Source organism: Pterocles gutturalis, unplaced genomic scaffold (genome assembly GCF_000699245.1).
Source record: "Pterocles gutturalis isolate BGI_N339 unplaced genomic scaffold, ASM69924v1 scaffold2801, whole genome shotgun sequence".
Classification (NCBI taxonomy): domain Eukaryota; kingdom Metazoa; phylum Chordata; class Aves; order Pterocliformes; family Pteroclidae; genus Pterocles; species Pterocles gutturalis.
The window spans coordinates 1-13,374 of NW_010097484.1; the positions used below are offsets into that span (position 1 = coordinate 1).

The 13,374-nt window shown below is 36.1% G+C and overlaps 1 protein-coding gene across 1 annotated transcript; it reads left to right on the plus strand.

Moving 5' to 3' along the window:
* The first annotated feature begins 78 nt into the window (after positions 1 to 78).
* SLC38A2 (solute carrier family 38, member 2) lies at positions 79 to 12,637 on the plus strand. The gene is made up of 15 exons (XM_010073977.1): positions 79 to 152; positions 289 to 370; positions 475 to 590; positions 3,717 to 3,790; positions 3,888 to 3,980; positions 4,176 to 4,257; positions 7,320 to 7,402; positions 8,429 to 8,487; positions 8,614 to 8,763; positions 9,560 to 9,639; positions 9,744 to 9,844; positions 10,219 to 10,343; positions 11,066 to 11,210; positions 11,351 to 11,448; positions 12,194 to 12,637. The coding sequence occupies exons 1-15, from the start codon at positions 79 to 81 to the stop codon at positions 12,290 to 12,292; spliced, it is 1,461 nt and encodes a 486-aa protein (XP_010072279.1). The 3' UTR covers positions 12,293 to 12,637.
* The last annotated feature ends 737 nt before the right edge of the window (positions 12,638 to 13,374 follow it).

Here is a 13,374-nt window from a genome sequence, read left to right on the forward strand (position 1 = left end):
GGTGCTTGGGGGCGTCCACAGCCCGCTGCAGCCCGAATTTAAAACGCCGCCTCGGGTTCGGAGGTGTCGCGTGTTGACATGCGTTACAGACACAAGGATATGACTGCACGCGTCAGCACGGGCAGTGCTTTGTGCGCTGGGCAGGGGGACAGGTGAGGGGCGTGCTGCTCTGCGGGTTTTTCTGCTGGTTTGCTCGTTCTTCCCTTTGATGTGGATTGGAAATGCTAAACGGGAAATGAATAGACAAGGTGCCCGTAATAGTCACTAATGATGCAATGCTTTCTACAGCCACTATGCGGATATGGATCCAGAAAATCAAAATTTCTTGCTTGACTCCAGTCTTGGAAAGAAGAAATATGAAACTCAGTATGTAAGTGCAAAAAAATGAAAAAACAAAAACTTTCTTGCCAAATTTATGTTTAATTCTGAAATACGTAGCAATTTTCTAATAATTATTAATCTTCCTTTTCTCAGCATCCAGGTACTACTTCCTTTGGAATGTCAGTATTTAATCTGAGCAATGCTATTGTGGGTAGTGGCATCCTTGGTCTTTCTTATGCCATGGCTAACACTGGAATTGCTCTTTTTGTGTAAGTATCTTTTGGTTCATAAAAAAATCTTTCTACTGTGTAATTAATAATGGAAAAATGTTTGATGTAAGACTATGATCTTTGCAAAATACCCAGTCATTGCTGTAGGTACAGAATTGCATTTTACGATTCATGTCTTGTTTTGAGTTAGGAGGTTGTGATACATTCAGAAGGACTTGCAAAAATTAAACAGGTTCATTTGCAAGTTCTGTAGCCCACAAAACATTTTACAGTGAATTCTACTTTACTTAGATGTAGTTTCTCCATGAATAACTGATAGACTTCCCTTGAAAATTCCGTTATCCAAGTGAAAAAGAGAGGTGCCACTTAACAGACTGAAGTCCATATTAGCTTTCTCTTTCACAGTTCACAATAACAACAGAAATTTTTAAATTGGTGGAAGTCATAATTGCACGAAAGTACAGGATCAGGCTGTACTTTCCTTCTTTTTTTAGAAGAAAAAATGCAGGCAGAAGAGGATTATTTGTCTCTTGCAAATCTGGCTATGTCTACTCTTAAAATTCTGTGTCCCACTCTTACCAGTCAGGGACATGTTCTCCTTTTCCTCAGCTGACACAGTTGTGTTTATAGAGGTGCGATGTACTTCGACCAATAGAGAAATCCTTATTGCTATAGTTTTAATCAATTCAGGGGACTGGTTTCAGCTACACCTATGAAAATTGCTGTCTTCCTGCAAGGGAAGGATGTGGAATAACCAGCATATCTTTATTGGTACGTCTGTGGTGGCAGAAGCTCTGAGGTTTAAGACAAGACCATAGTAACGTAATTGGATATGGCATAAGGAAACAATTATGTACAGTGCTTCTGAATGTCTTGGGAAAGTACATTTTTTGTATATTGGAGGCAGTTCAGCTTATACAACATGTAGTATCAGTGACTGAGTGCAAATGGGAATCCATGGATATGTTTAAAGGAACTTTGTATTTTTATCCTGGAAATAAATAAATGCTGAATGTTCAAGAACAAGTGAAGAGTAACATTTAGTTTGAAATTTGCCTTGCTCTGTTGCCAGATTTCCAGAAAGTTGTAGGTCAGATTTACTTCCAGATATTTCATAGTATATTAGGATGATGGTCAAGTTTTGTGAGGAAACTACCGATGTGTGAAGTTTTGGTGTGAAAAATTTTATTTAAAATACATGGTGGTTTGTTAATTTTTTGCTAAGACTTTTACTTTGATGCTAAACTGAATGAACAACTTACCAGCATGAATTCAGAAGAGATAGATCCTTAATCTCTCTACACATCAATTTTATGCTCTAAAGATGTTCTGCAGCACATACAAGATAATCAGTGTAATGCACATTAGAGCATCTTTGAGGAGAAGAAAAAAAATTTAAGGTTAGATATTTGAACAGATTTGCATATAATGGGTGTCCTTTTTTCTGGAGAAAAAAAAATGTTCAAAACTGTAAATTTAACAGGTGCTGAGGAAATCTAATTACCTTCCAGGTACTGCATTCAGACCTATTAGCATTAGTATAGTACTGATTCAAAGATAATAGTTACCTTTCGAAACTTAGTGTAGTTTGCATGGTTCCAAGGCAGGAAGGCAGTCAATTGCTGATGATACTGAGGATTTATGATGACGCTGAGGGCATTACAGACATCCTTTAATAACTAGGTTACAGATTTCAGATCCAGATGCAGTTGATTAGGCAGTAAATTCTTCGAAGACTATGTAGAGTCATTTGTGTCAGTGCTGTGACTTGTCACTTGTGTCAGCAGTAAATAAATGAATGGTATGGTCTGGAAGCCAGAAACTGAGTGAACTTCAAAATGAATTTGCTGATGGACCTTGTCAACACTGTAGGCAGCCATCTGAGGTTAGAGCTGAGGGGTACAGGATCAGTGCTGTTTCAATTAAATGTAACTCTTGCACATTTCGCTGTGCTGTTTCTATTTGATGGCTGAATTAAATCCTGGTTAATCTCTACCTGTCAGAAATACAGATGTTTATTTGTGTGCATGTGTTGGTGTTGAATTGGCACAGTAACACAAATTTTTTGGATTCCTTATACTGATCTGCGAAGCTCTTGTCACATGTTCTTGTTTCCCCTTCTTTGTGCTGTGTTCACTAATTTCAACAAGATTAAAAATGACACAAAAAGAAATTTAAAGACTACTCTGGGAACTTTAAATGGAGCTTGCCATTTTTGAGCAGATGAGCTGATTCTTAGGTTTCCTATAGAGTGGAATGCTTGTATTGGTATAGGAAGGGCCAGGGGGGTTTTTGAATGTATGGTAATTTTCCACTGTGTTCTTCTGCAGCTGAGAAATCCCCCCTAGCGTGCCACTCCAGGAAGTGCATTTGTTATGGGAGAGAGCTGCTTGTTGAGACATCCAAATTTTAGATGTTGCAAATGTGCTTCTGGAAATAATAAATATATATCACATGTAAAAGCTGTGAGGGAGATAAGCCACTAGCAATGTCCGTGTAAGAACACATGAAGAGTAACTTTTGAGCAAAGAAAGTATGCTTTTTTTTTTTTTTTTTTCTTAATGACAATAAATAGGTTTTTCCATTTGGAGACACAACTCTCAATGTATTTGAATTTTCTGTCAATTCTTTAAGGCTTTTGCAGTTTCATCTTACCTAGAAGAAAACATAACACAGGTTTAAACTGAAAAGCTGATTTGTTTAAGACCAAGAGATAATCTTCACTTCAGCTACAGTTAGTCACAACTTGGTGTTCACAGATTCATGACACGCTGTTGAACAAGGATAGGAAGAGAGGAGAAATACAGTTTCTTACAATGATACAAAACCATTCCCATTGATAGTTTGTTATTTATGTCAAACCTAGACAATTATAGTGGCCTGGGGCTTGCCCATGCTTATGCCACCTTACAGTGAATAAAACTGTTGTTTAATCCTCCACTAGAATTTCTCAGTATACCAGTAAAATGCATTTTACTATAAAATCCTTTATAAACTAGGCATTAATTGGGTTTTCAGAACACTTTTAGCTGGCCTTAGCGTTTACAGGTTTTTCCCAGGTAATATTTTAATATGATTAATTTTTAGGTTTGATGCACCATTATTTAATAATGTTACCATAAATCATTTATGGCTATTAAAAATTTGCATGTTTTCCCTCTCCAGGATACTCCTACTGTTTGTCTCAATATTTTCTTTGTATTCCGTGCATCTCCTTTTGAAGACTGCTAATGAAGGAGGTATGGCAAATTACTATGTTACAGACATATGGTATTTGCTTCATATGGTATCTTTGTGAAACACACCCTTCCCATGGATTGTTTTGTTTTCTTTTAGGATCTTTATTGTATGAACAGTTGGGAATGAAGGCATTTGGTATGGCTGGAAAACTTGCTGCTTCTGGATCAATTACAATGCAGAACATTGGAGGTGAGGACAAGATCTTAAAATGTCTGTACTGTCAATAGTAGTTGTTCCCTACTTATTCTTGGAGACTTTTTTTTCACACAACATGTGTTCATTAACTGCTTGTGTTCAAGTGAAGTTATGAAACATGTTATGTGATTCTTGAATCTTGTGGCATGTTCTATATTTGTAATGATCTATGATGTTATTCACCTACAGCTATGTCAAGCTACCTCTTCATAGTGAAATATGAGTTACCATTGGTCATCAAGACATTTATGAACATCGAAGAGACCACAGGGTAGGTGTTAGAACTCCTCATCAGAGAAACTATTAGGAGAAACAAATACGGAGACTGTATATATTTTTATATGAAGACCACGTTCGGTACACCGTAGGGTAGCTTCTTACTCAGACAGAGATACAGTAAGTTTTCCCTTCCCCTGAGTGCTCCACTTCACTTAGATCCAGCCTGTCCTGGGAAAAGTGTAGAAAAATGCAGGTATTCCATCATACTACAGAAAGCTGTTCTCTAAAGAACATCAGGTAAGTGTTAATGTATGTACCAGTCAGTACATACTCTCAGTAAGGAAGGGTAAATGTGGTTATGTTTTGGGTTGTTTTTTTCTTACTTGCATTCCAACTGATTATTTTGGTTATCTAGTGTTAATATTGTGGGAAGTGATTAAATAAAGGACTAAGGTGCAGTTATGTAGTGAATGTCTTAAGAAACGGTTCTCAAAAAGACATGAGGACTAAACATTGAACTAAACCAGAGTTTATATGCCCAAGATTAAAGTGGTGGATGGATTGCCATTTAGTCCTGCAGACACCTTGACTCCATAGTGGCTTTCCTGCTTGGCTTTAAAAGTGGGTGCCTTGGGTAGGGTTCATTTTATCTAACCATACCAGCTGAAAGTTGGATTTTAAGTTTATCATTACTCTGGTCTTTGTGTCATCAGTGGAGGAAAGTGGTTCTCTGTAGTGGTCAGTTCAGTGCACCTGGCTTAGACACCTGTTTTGGGCATCTCCAAACAGCAATTTATCATATTACTCTATATTGAGAGGGTTTGTAAAAACAGCTATCTAAAACAAGATGCCTGACTTCAGATGGATAGAGTTAAGTGCTATAAATCTCACTCTTCAGAGTTGTACTTCTGTGCCTTGTCCTGAAGTGTCCCAGTCTTGAGAGGGCTGAGCAGCTCAAGACTCCACCTTACACCTAAGCCCGAGTTCAGAAGGTAGGCATTTTTCTGCCTGTGTTGCCCAAGGGGTTCAAGCCATTTGGTGGTGTTCATACAGCTTGCTGATATATGAATTGTCATGACAATTGTGCTAGCCATCCTTTTTTTTTTCTTTGTTTTTTTCTTTTTTTTTTTTTTTTAAACATATTTGAAAAATGCACTCCCACTCTATTTAGTTACTATTGTAATGTTTACAAATTCTTCTCTGGGAAGGTTAATTTCCCTCCTTTGGCTGAATTCAAGTCCTTATTTTCAATTTCTTAAGAAAGTTCCCGGAGTAGCTTGTACTTACAAGGGGGCTTGGAAAGAAGTATTTTTGACTGTCCCATCTTCAGAGAAGAATTCAAAATTGGTTGCTGTTCAAGAGGGCAAGTTAGAGGCTATGAATCTCACTGGATACAGCTGCTGCTCTGCAATATCTAGAAAACAAAAGTTAAGGAATTGAGATTTGTATTTTAAGTGTTTTCTTGTTGGCTGGTACCACATAGCTGTACACTGACTTAAAGTAAATCTTTTCTCAGTGCTCTGGCAATTGTGGACCCCATTTAACTGACTCTCTCCATGCATTGCTTAGGGGAGTCTGGGTGGCTACCATTGGCATGGATTCCACTCTGGCAGCCTGATCCCTAAAATGTAAGCACTTATCTGTTTAAATGTCCCAAAATAATGCTTACTGTAGAACATATTCTGGAATTCTGAGACAATATTACAAATAATAGCTCCGTTAGTAGAATTTGTTTAGCATTTTTTTAATACTCGGCTGTATTTTAAAGCTGTGCAATCCCATTTTTTACTATTCACTACAGAACAATTTTTAAGTGCTTGGTCTGAAAGTTCTGATGGCCTCCATGTGGGGCATGCACAATAATAGTGAATGTTATTATGACTCCATCAAATGCAAGGAATCTGTGTTGTGATTTCTTGTAAATTTACTACAAGACTACTATTTAAAAAAAAAAAGACAACAAAAGGTACATTATGTTAATGTCCTACCCATTTGGACTTTTTAAAATTTATTTCTTGCATTTAGTTATCCCAGATAAAACTGGGGAGATATAACCAAATTGTTTTTGCATTAGGTACATAAATCCAGAGCAAGTCTGTTAAAGTTACTCCATATTTGCACTGCCATATATAGGCTTATAATTCAGCAAATGAGTTCAAATCTACAGATTTACAATTAGGTCATTTATTTTTCCTTGTTTACCTGAAATAGTGTACAGTCCATTTTAAAATAAATACCATTAGATGATACCATAATAGGATATAATGTATTAATATTTGGGAATAAATGCTTAGTGTTACTCTTAATTGCTTAAAGCATGTAGCATGATCCTGTAGGACAGATGAAGAAAGCAGTTGCCCTGCCACAATTAAATACTCAAGATCAGTTTTTGTTAGTTCAGTGAAATCACATTATATTTACACAGATGTAACTTTGTTTTTCTGTGTTTCAAAGGAAGATTTTAATCTTCTAACACTCCAATATGTTTTCTCAAAAAATAGTTGCTGCTTCTTATGAAATAAATGACAAAAATGGTCGAAGGAAAAAAAATTTCTGAGGTTCTTGTCATAGTTTCCCTACTGAAAGAGACTAAACATGCCCCCAGGAGACTCCCAGTGCTTGTTGGAGTTTTCTCAGCCAACAGGCTCGAGCTACTGCCTTAACTCCAGCCCTCACCTGTTTTTCTTTGACTCTTGCAGGGCACCTAACAGAATTTTAACTTCCATTAAAAGTGGACCACCACCCTGCTGGGGCCCTGCAATATTTTAATACATCTGGAGAGTTGGGAACCAACATTTAAGCAACTTACTATTTTTCTGATTGATCCCAGCTGACATTTTTCTGACCAGTCACTTATTTTCCTGTCTTCTGACTTCCAGATGCATACTAATTATAGAAAAGGACACTAAAGGAAAGGCACAATGCAGGTTTGGGGTGAGATAAGAAGCTGTTGTAGGGCTTTAGGTCCATATAGTAAGTTGAATGCTAATCCTTTGTGACATCAGGTACTACATTTTTTAAGAAGCCACATGTAGTAGAAGGGCAAAGACTAAACTGAAGATGTTGTAATTTTTAATACTTCAGTTACTAACAAATATTACCTTTTTTCTACAGAGAATGGTATCTTAATGGCGACTATTTAGTGTTGCTGGTCTCTGTCTTCCTCATTCTTCCCCTGTCCTTACTGAAAAATTTAGGTAAGCAGTAGAGTACAATCAAGATAAAAATGCATTGAAAATACTGTGGGGAAATGGGTTGATAACGATGTTTGAGTCTTGAAGTACTATGTGAGTTAACAGCTGTCTCCAAACTTGTGTCTCAGACTAATCAGTGTTTAAGTAATTGCTGTCAGTCTACTTAAAAAAATAAAATAATAAAAAAAAAACAAAAGCAAGTGTCTTAAGTTACAGATGTGTTTGTGGAAAATGAAAGGACAATAGATAAGGGGGGCTTTTAGAATGAGGCTCAAGTGTAACTTTGTATTCTTATCACAAAGTTTGACCTGTTTTGTTCAGTAGTGAAATACTATAATATTGTTATTAGCTAATTGTGTTACTAGCTATCCTGTAACAGTCTCAAAAGAAAAGGGATGCTAGCCCTGGGCAGTTAAATTGTCTTTGCAAAGTAAATAGAAGTCACCTTTTTCATTTTAGATTCCAAGCAGTAGCAGAATCTTCATACCAGATGCTTTATCTGAAATGGCTGTAATTCAGTGATAATTGTGAATAATTCAGTTAACACAATGTTTGTTCAGAGAACCCAGTAGTGGAACCTTGCTAAATGAGAGCCTTGATGTGAATTACTTTCTCAAGTTACTACTTTCTACAGATTAAGTGAATCAATAAAAACAAGGGAAAAGGCTAAACTACCTCAGAGTGCATTCTATTAGAATTAATCCTATAATAATTTTAGTATATAATAAAAAATTCACATAGTTGTTGGTGTGGGCTTTTTGTTGGACCTTTTTTGGGTTTTTTTTAAGTTACAACGTTTAATATTGCAGACTCACTGTATGTACAGACCCCTAATGTGTCTTTGAGAACTTTCAGATCTGGGTTGAGATTAGTGGAAAGTCAATGAATAATTAACTTGTTCTATGTAACACTAAGAAAATGGCAATCTCTAAAGAGATCACTGACAGAATCTATTTTGTCATAATGTTATGACATGAGTGGTGTTCCTGTTTATTGTACCTTAGATTTCTTTATCTTTCTTTAACACAGGATATTTGGGCTATACCAGTGGCTTTTCCTTACTTTGCATGGTCTTCTTTCTGATTGTTGTAAGTATAATGTTTTAGATTGCAGTGCTTGTAAAACTGCATTTCAAAGTGAAATTGAACAGTTTCTGAAAAGTTTCACATATTGCATTAGTCAAAGTAACAGTAAATACATGGCTTTATTTCTAGGTGATTTGGAAGATGTTTCAGATTCCTTGTCCTATGGACAGCGACATCATGAACGTAACATTAATAAATGCAACACTAGCACCTTTGGTAGATGAAAACATAACAAGTGATGATATGTGCAAGCCAAAATATTTCATCTTCAATTCACAGGTAATTGACTGAAAATCAGACTCTCTGTTGAAAATAACTAAGAGAGACTAAACTAAATACATAGCAGATAAATTGGGTCATTTTTCCTTCAAGCAATTGCCCAAGTGTAAACTTGAGGTGCACCAAGACTTTCTGTTCCACTAGTGAAGCACTGTTTACCTCCTGTAGAGCAGGTGTTTCCATGCTCCAAACACACAGAAATTAGAGGAGATTGAGGTGCCTGCCTGAGATGAGTGGCAAAAAATGCATGTCATTCTTCAGCACAGCATTTCTCAAGCTTTCTCAAGTTGCAGTCAAGTAAGTTAGTAAAGCATTTTAAAAAGTAGATTGCAGAAGCAGTGAATGCTAAAAGCGTGCAAATGGGAAATGTACGCCAGAGTTTTGAACAGACTTTTAAGTTCCCAGTCACAAAGTCTCGACTCTCACAAATGCTCCCAATTACAGTGGTGAGTCTCCACATATGGGAAGGAATTATGTGTAATAGCCAGTACCAAGATCAGGCTGTAATGACGGAATCCTATGAGATGCAGAACATAATTCTGAATGCAGATGCATTCGGGTCAGCATGGACTTCAGTGAGATTTGAGAGTATTTGGTACTTCAGGGTCTGGGTTTAAGAAAATATGAAATTGTTGTTTTAATTTTTGCCAAAGTTTCAGTTGTGAAGAATAACTAGTCTTTATGACAAACTAAGCTGATACCTAGTCAAATCTGAAAAATATACTGATGAAATATTCAAAACTGAATTTCTAATGTTTGTTGAGATACTTTAGCAAAACATACTTTTGTTTTTCAGACTGTCTATGCTGTCCCAATCCTAACATTTTCTTTTGTCTGCCATCCTGCAATTCTTCCTATCTATGAAGAACTGAAAAGGTAAATATTAAATATATGTCTGTAATTTCACTAAACAAACAAAAGTAGTATAAAGCGGTACGTTCTCATTGCTAACAATGTTTCTTTTTTTCTTTCTTATACAGCCGAAGCCGTAAAAGAATGATGAATGTGTCCTATGTATCTTTTTTTGCCATGTTCCTCATGTATTTATTGGCTGCTCTCTTTGGATACCTGACATTTTATGGTGAATATTACTTTCTCCGCTTTCTTTTAAATTAATTATATTCTGCAAACATAATATTATTTTTAAGTTTGAGCAAGCATTTACTGTGGGTTCTAAGTACACACTGTTTGTTTGAGGTTTTTTTAATGTTTTTGTAAGTGCACACCCAAAAGATCAGTACTAGAATTAAGGCCAAGGCACAGAATTAAAATTGGATTAACACAGATCCAGTGCCTCCAAGTTATCTCTGTGTAAAATGGAGATGTGCTTAAAGGAGCTATTGAGGATTTCAGTTCATGTCACTATAACTGTAAAATTCACTTGGATTTTGAGCAGAAGTGGTTGTTCGAGAAGTATGTCAGCCACATATAATTAAAATACTATTTTCTTTATAGGAAAAGTTGAACCAGAGCTGCTTCATACCTACTCTGCTTATCTGGGTGCTGATATTCTTCTTCTCATTGTGCGTCTTGCTGTGCTTATGGCTGTAACCCTTACTGTACCTGTAGTTATTTTCCCAGTAAGTAATTTATTTTTTTAATCCAATTTCCATTTTTTGTTTTCATCACCTGTCCTGCTGCAGTCATTTACTGATTCAGCATCTCCCATCTATTAATTTACAGAATTTTTCTCTTAACTGAAAAAGGGAATTTATTCTAATAAGCTTGATGAAATACCTCTATACTGTTAATTCAAATGAATTAAGTAAACAGGCAATATTTACAAAGCACTAGATACAAATACGTTCAGTTAGATTGTTTTCCTGGTGTGGTTTAATTGAGGGAGTGGAACAGATTGCCCCTTTGTAAAAGTACTTGCACGACTGTATTATCAGCTTGCAAAAGTCAATATGTTTCTGTAAGTACATTGTGAACATGAATTCTGGCCTTTGAGGTGTCTTATTGTTGAGCAGCATCATTAGATGTTACAAAAATCCCTGTGATTTATTTTTGTTAAAGATAGATGTTTTTCTTTGTGTTTTCTCCATTATTGCATGTGCTTTGAAAATCTAAATCACTGAAAAGAGAAACAGACCAGAAGCACAGAGCTGCATCTGAAGTGCAGGAAGTAAATATTTTTGAAAACTACTTTCGTGTCTTTCAACTTCTATTAAAATATTGAAGTGTTCAGGAAAACTATGTTAAGATACTTTCAGAAGGAAGTTCTAATTCAGGTGACAGTCACTGACTTCCACAATGAAGACTAAACAGTTTTTTTGTTTGTTTTTCTTCTCTTCAAAAGATCCGCAGTTCCATTACCCAGCTTTTGTGGGCAGGGAAGGAGTTCAGATGGTGGCGTCACTGCTCCATTACAGTTGCTCTTCTGGCGTTTACCAACATGCTCGTCATCTTTGTCCCTACTATTCGAGACATCTTTGGATTCATTGGTAAGCATTTACACATCAGTTCAAATAGTCTTTCAAATGTCAGACAATGCAGTTCCAATCTAAGCAAATTATTTTCCAACCTTTATGATTCTATGATTAACCTGTTTATTAGTATTTATTTCTATGCTTTTTAAATACAGGTGCATCTGCGGCTGCCATGCTGATCTTTATACTTCCTTCTGCCTTCTATATCAAATTAGTCAAGAAGGAACCAATGAAGTCAGTGCAAAAGATTGGGGTATGTATAGACAAATATGTAATAGTTAAATTTGCTTACTAATTCAGAGCAAGAATTTTAGTTTCCTTCACGATTTAAGAATTTTGAAGTCCTGGTGAAGGTAGTCAGTGAATTGGCATTTAATGTTGTCTTAGTCAACTCCCGTGTGTTAACTATCTCCTCAGTTTTGAGTATCTACGGGTCACAAGTCTCAGTTCACTTCAGTGACTTCTCCCACCTCCCAATCCATAATCTCAACAACAGTTGGGTTATTCTGTTGCTGATACAAACGAGATTTCAGCTGATAGCCCTTAAGAGCTACATGAGAAAAGTCTTGTCATTGTCATTTAAATTTTCTTGCAAGACTGACTTAGGTAATTTACCCTGTAAAAGCTCCAATCATTTTGGGTCATCCTGACTGATCTTGCTGTGCTTACTGTTCGTAGACATACTGACTCAGAATCAAGTCCTAGACATACTGAGTCAGGATCAAGTCAGCACGGTGGCACAGCCTGACTGGTATCAGCAGTTGCATTAATTTCGCTCAGTTGAGGGTGAGGTCTGATATACTGAAAATAAATGTACTTTTTTATTTGAAAAAGGACCCCAAGTATGAGAAATACACCTAACTCCTTATAGTTTACTGTAATTTCTTGTCTCTTTTACTCTGTTCTCCATGAGCAATGGCATTTGTGCAGTAAATTGTATGACTTTATGGGTACAGTAGCAGAAACTGAAACACTTCTTTTATGTTCTCTTTTTTCAGGCTGCGTTCTTCTTTCTAAGTGGTATACTTGTGATGACTGGGTGTATGACACTGATTATTCTAGACTGGACCCACAATGTTGCATCTGATGGCCATTAACTGTCCTGGTTTAGTCTCTAATACTCCACTTCAAATGTCAGTGTTCACTCAGATACCTACTGAGAATGAAAATGAGCTATTCAGCTTCCTTTAAAATGCAGATTCTTTGTTGATGGTTCTTCTGATTGTAGAATACCCGAACTCTGTCTTTAAGAAACTATTCTGCATGATGGAAGTGGATATTAACATCCAACCACATGAGTGTCTGGCTGAAGGAAGTGACAACTTTATTCCATTCCAGAGAATGGACAGAACTCTCTGTAGACTTTTATCAAGCCATGTTTGGCTTTCGTCATTGTTACTTGGATATTTTGTTATTTTACTTGAATGTGCCTAATGGAACCATTTGATGTGAGAAATAACTCTTTAATTTACAGCAAAGTGTTTAAATAACCAATGAGAGAGAGAAACACTATTATTTTTTGTACCAAAAATTCTTATGGACCTCAAAAGCACTATTTTGGCTTTAAGAAACATTTTTTCTAAAAAGAATGAAAGAATAACATAGAAGACCTCATGAAAATATTTAATCAGTGTCCTAAATTAAATCTAGTTTGCCTTTCTATGAGGCATAATTATAAGAAATTTTATTTTAAAAACTACTTCTAATGACCAAAACAGAAAATGAACCAATCCAAGTCAAAATTCTCTAATTATAAATGCTTTCCATGAAATTAACTTAGTTCAAAGTAGAGTGAAAATAATCCTGAAAATCAGGATGTCAGCTTACTTAAGTAACTACAGTTACTTTAGTTCCCAAAAATGGTGTGGAAATCCAAATTTTCAAGCTTTAAAAAAACCACCCTTTCGAACAGGTACATTTGAGAAAAACATAGCTAGTCTGGAAATCGTAAAGATGGTGTTAACACTTCTGTTCTTGAGGTACTCAATAGTGCAATTGGGTAAAACAGGGTGTGGGGGATTTTGCTTTTTTGGTTTTTTTGGGGTTTTTTTTTTCTGTTGTACTTAAAAACTGAATGGCACTGGAGCATATGCCATTAATATAAAACTCCCTCCTTGAGTTCTCTTTATTAATAAGGTTGTAGCAATGTTTCTTGGGTTTTTCTTTTTCTGTCCAATTT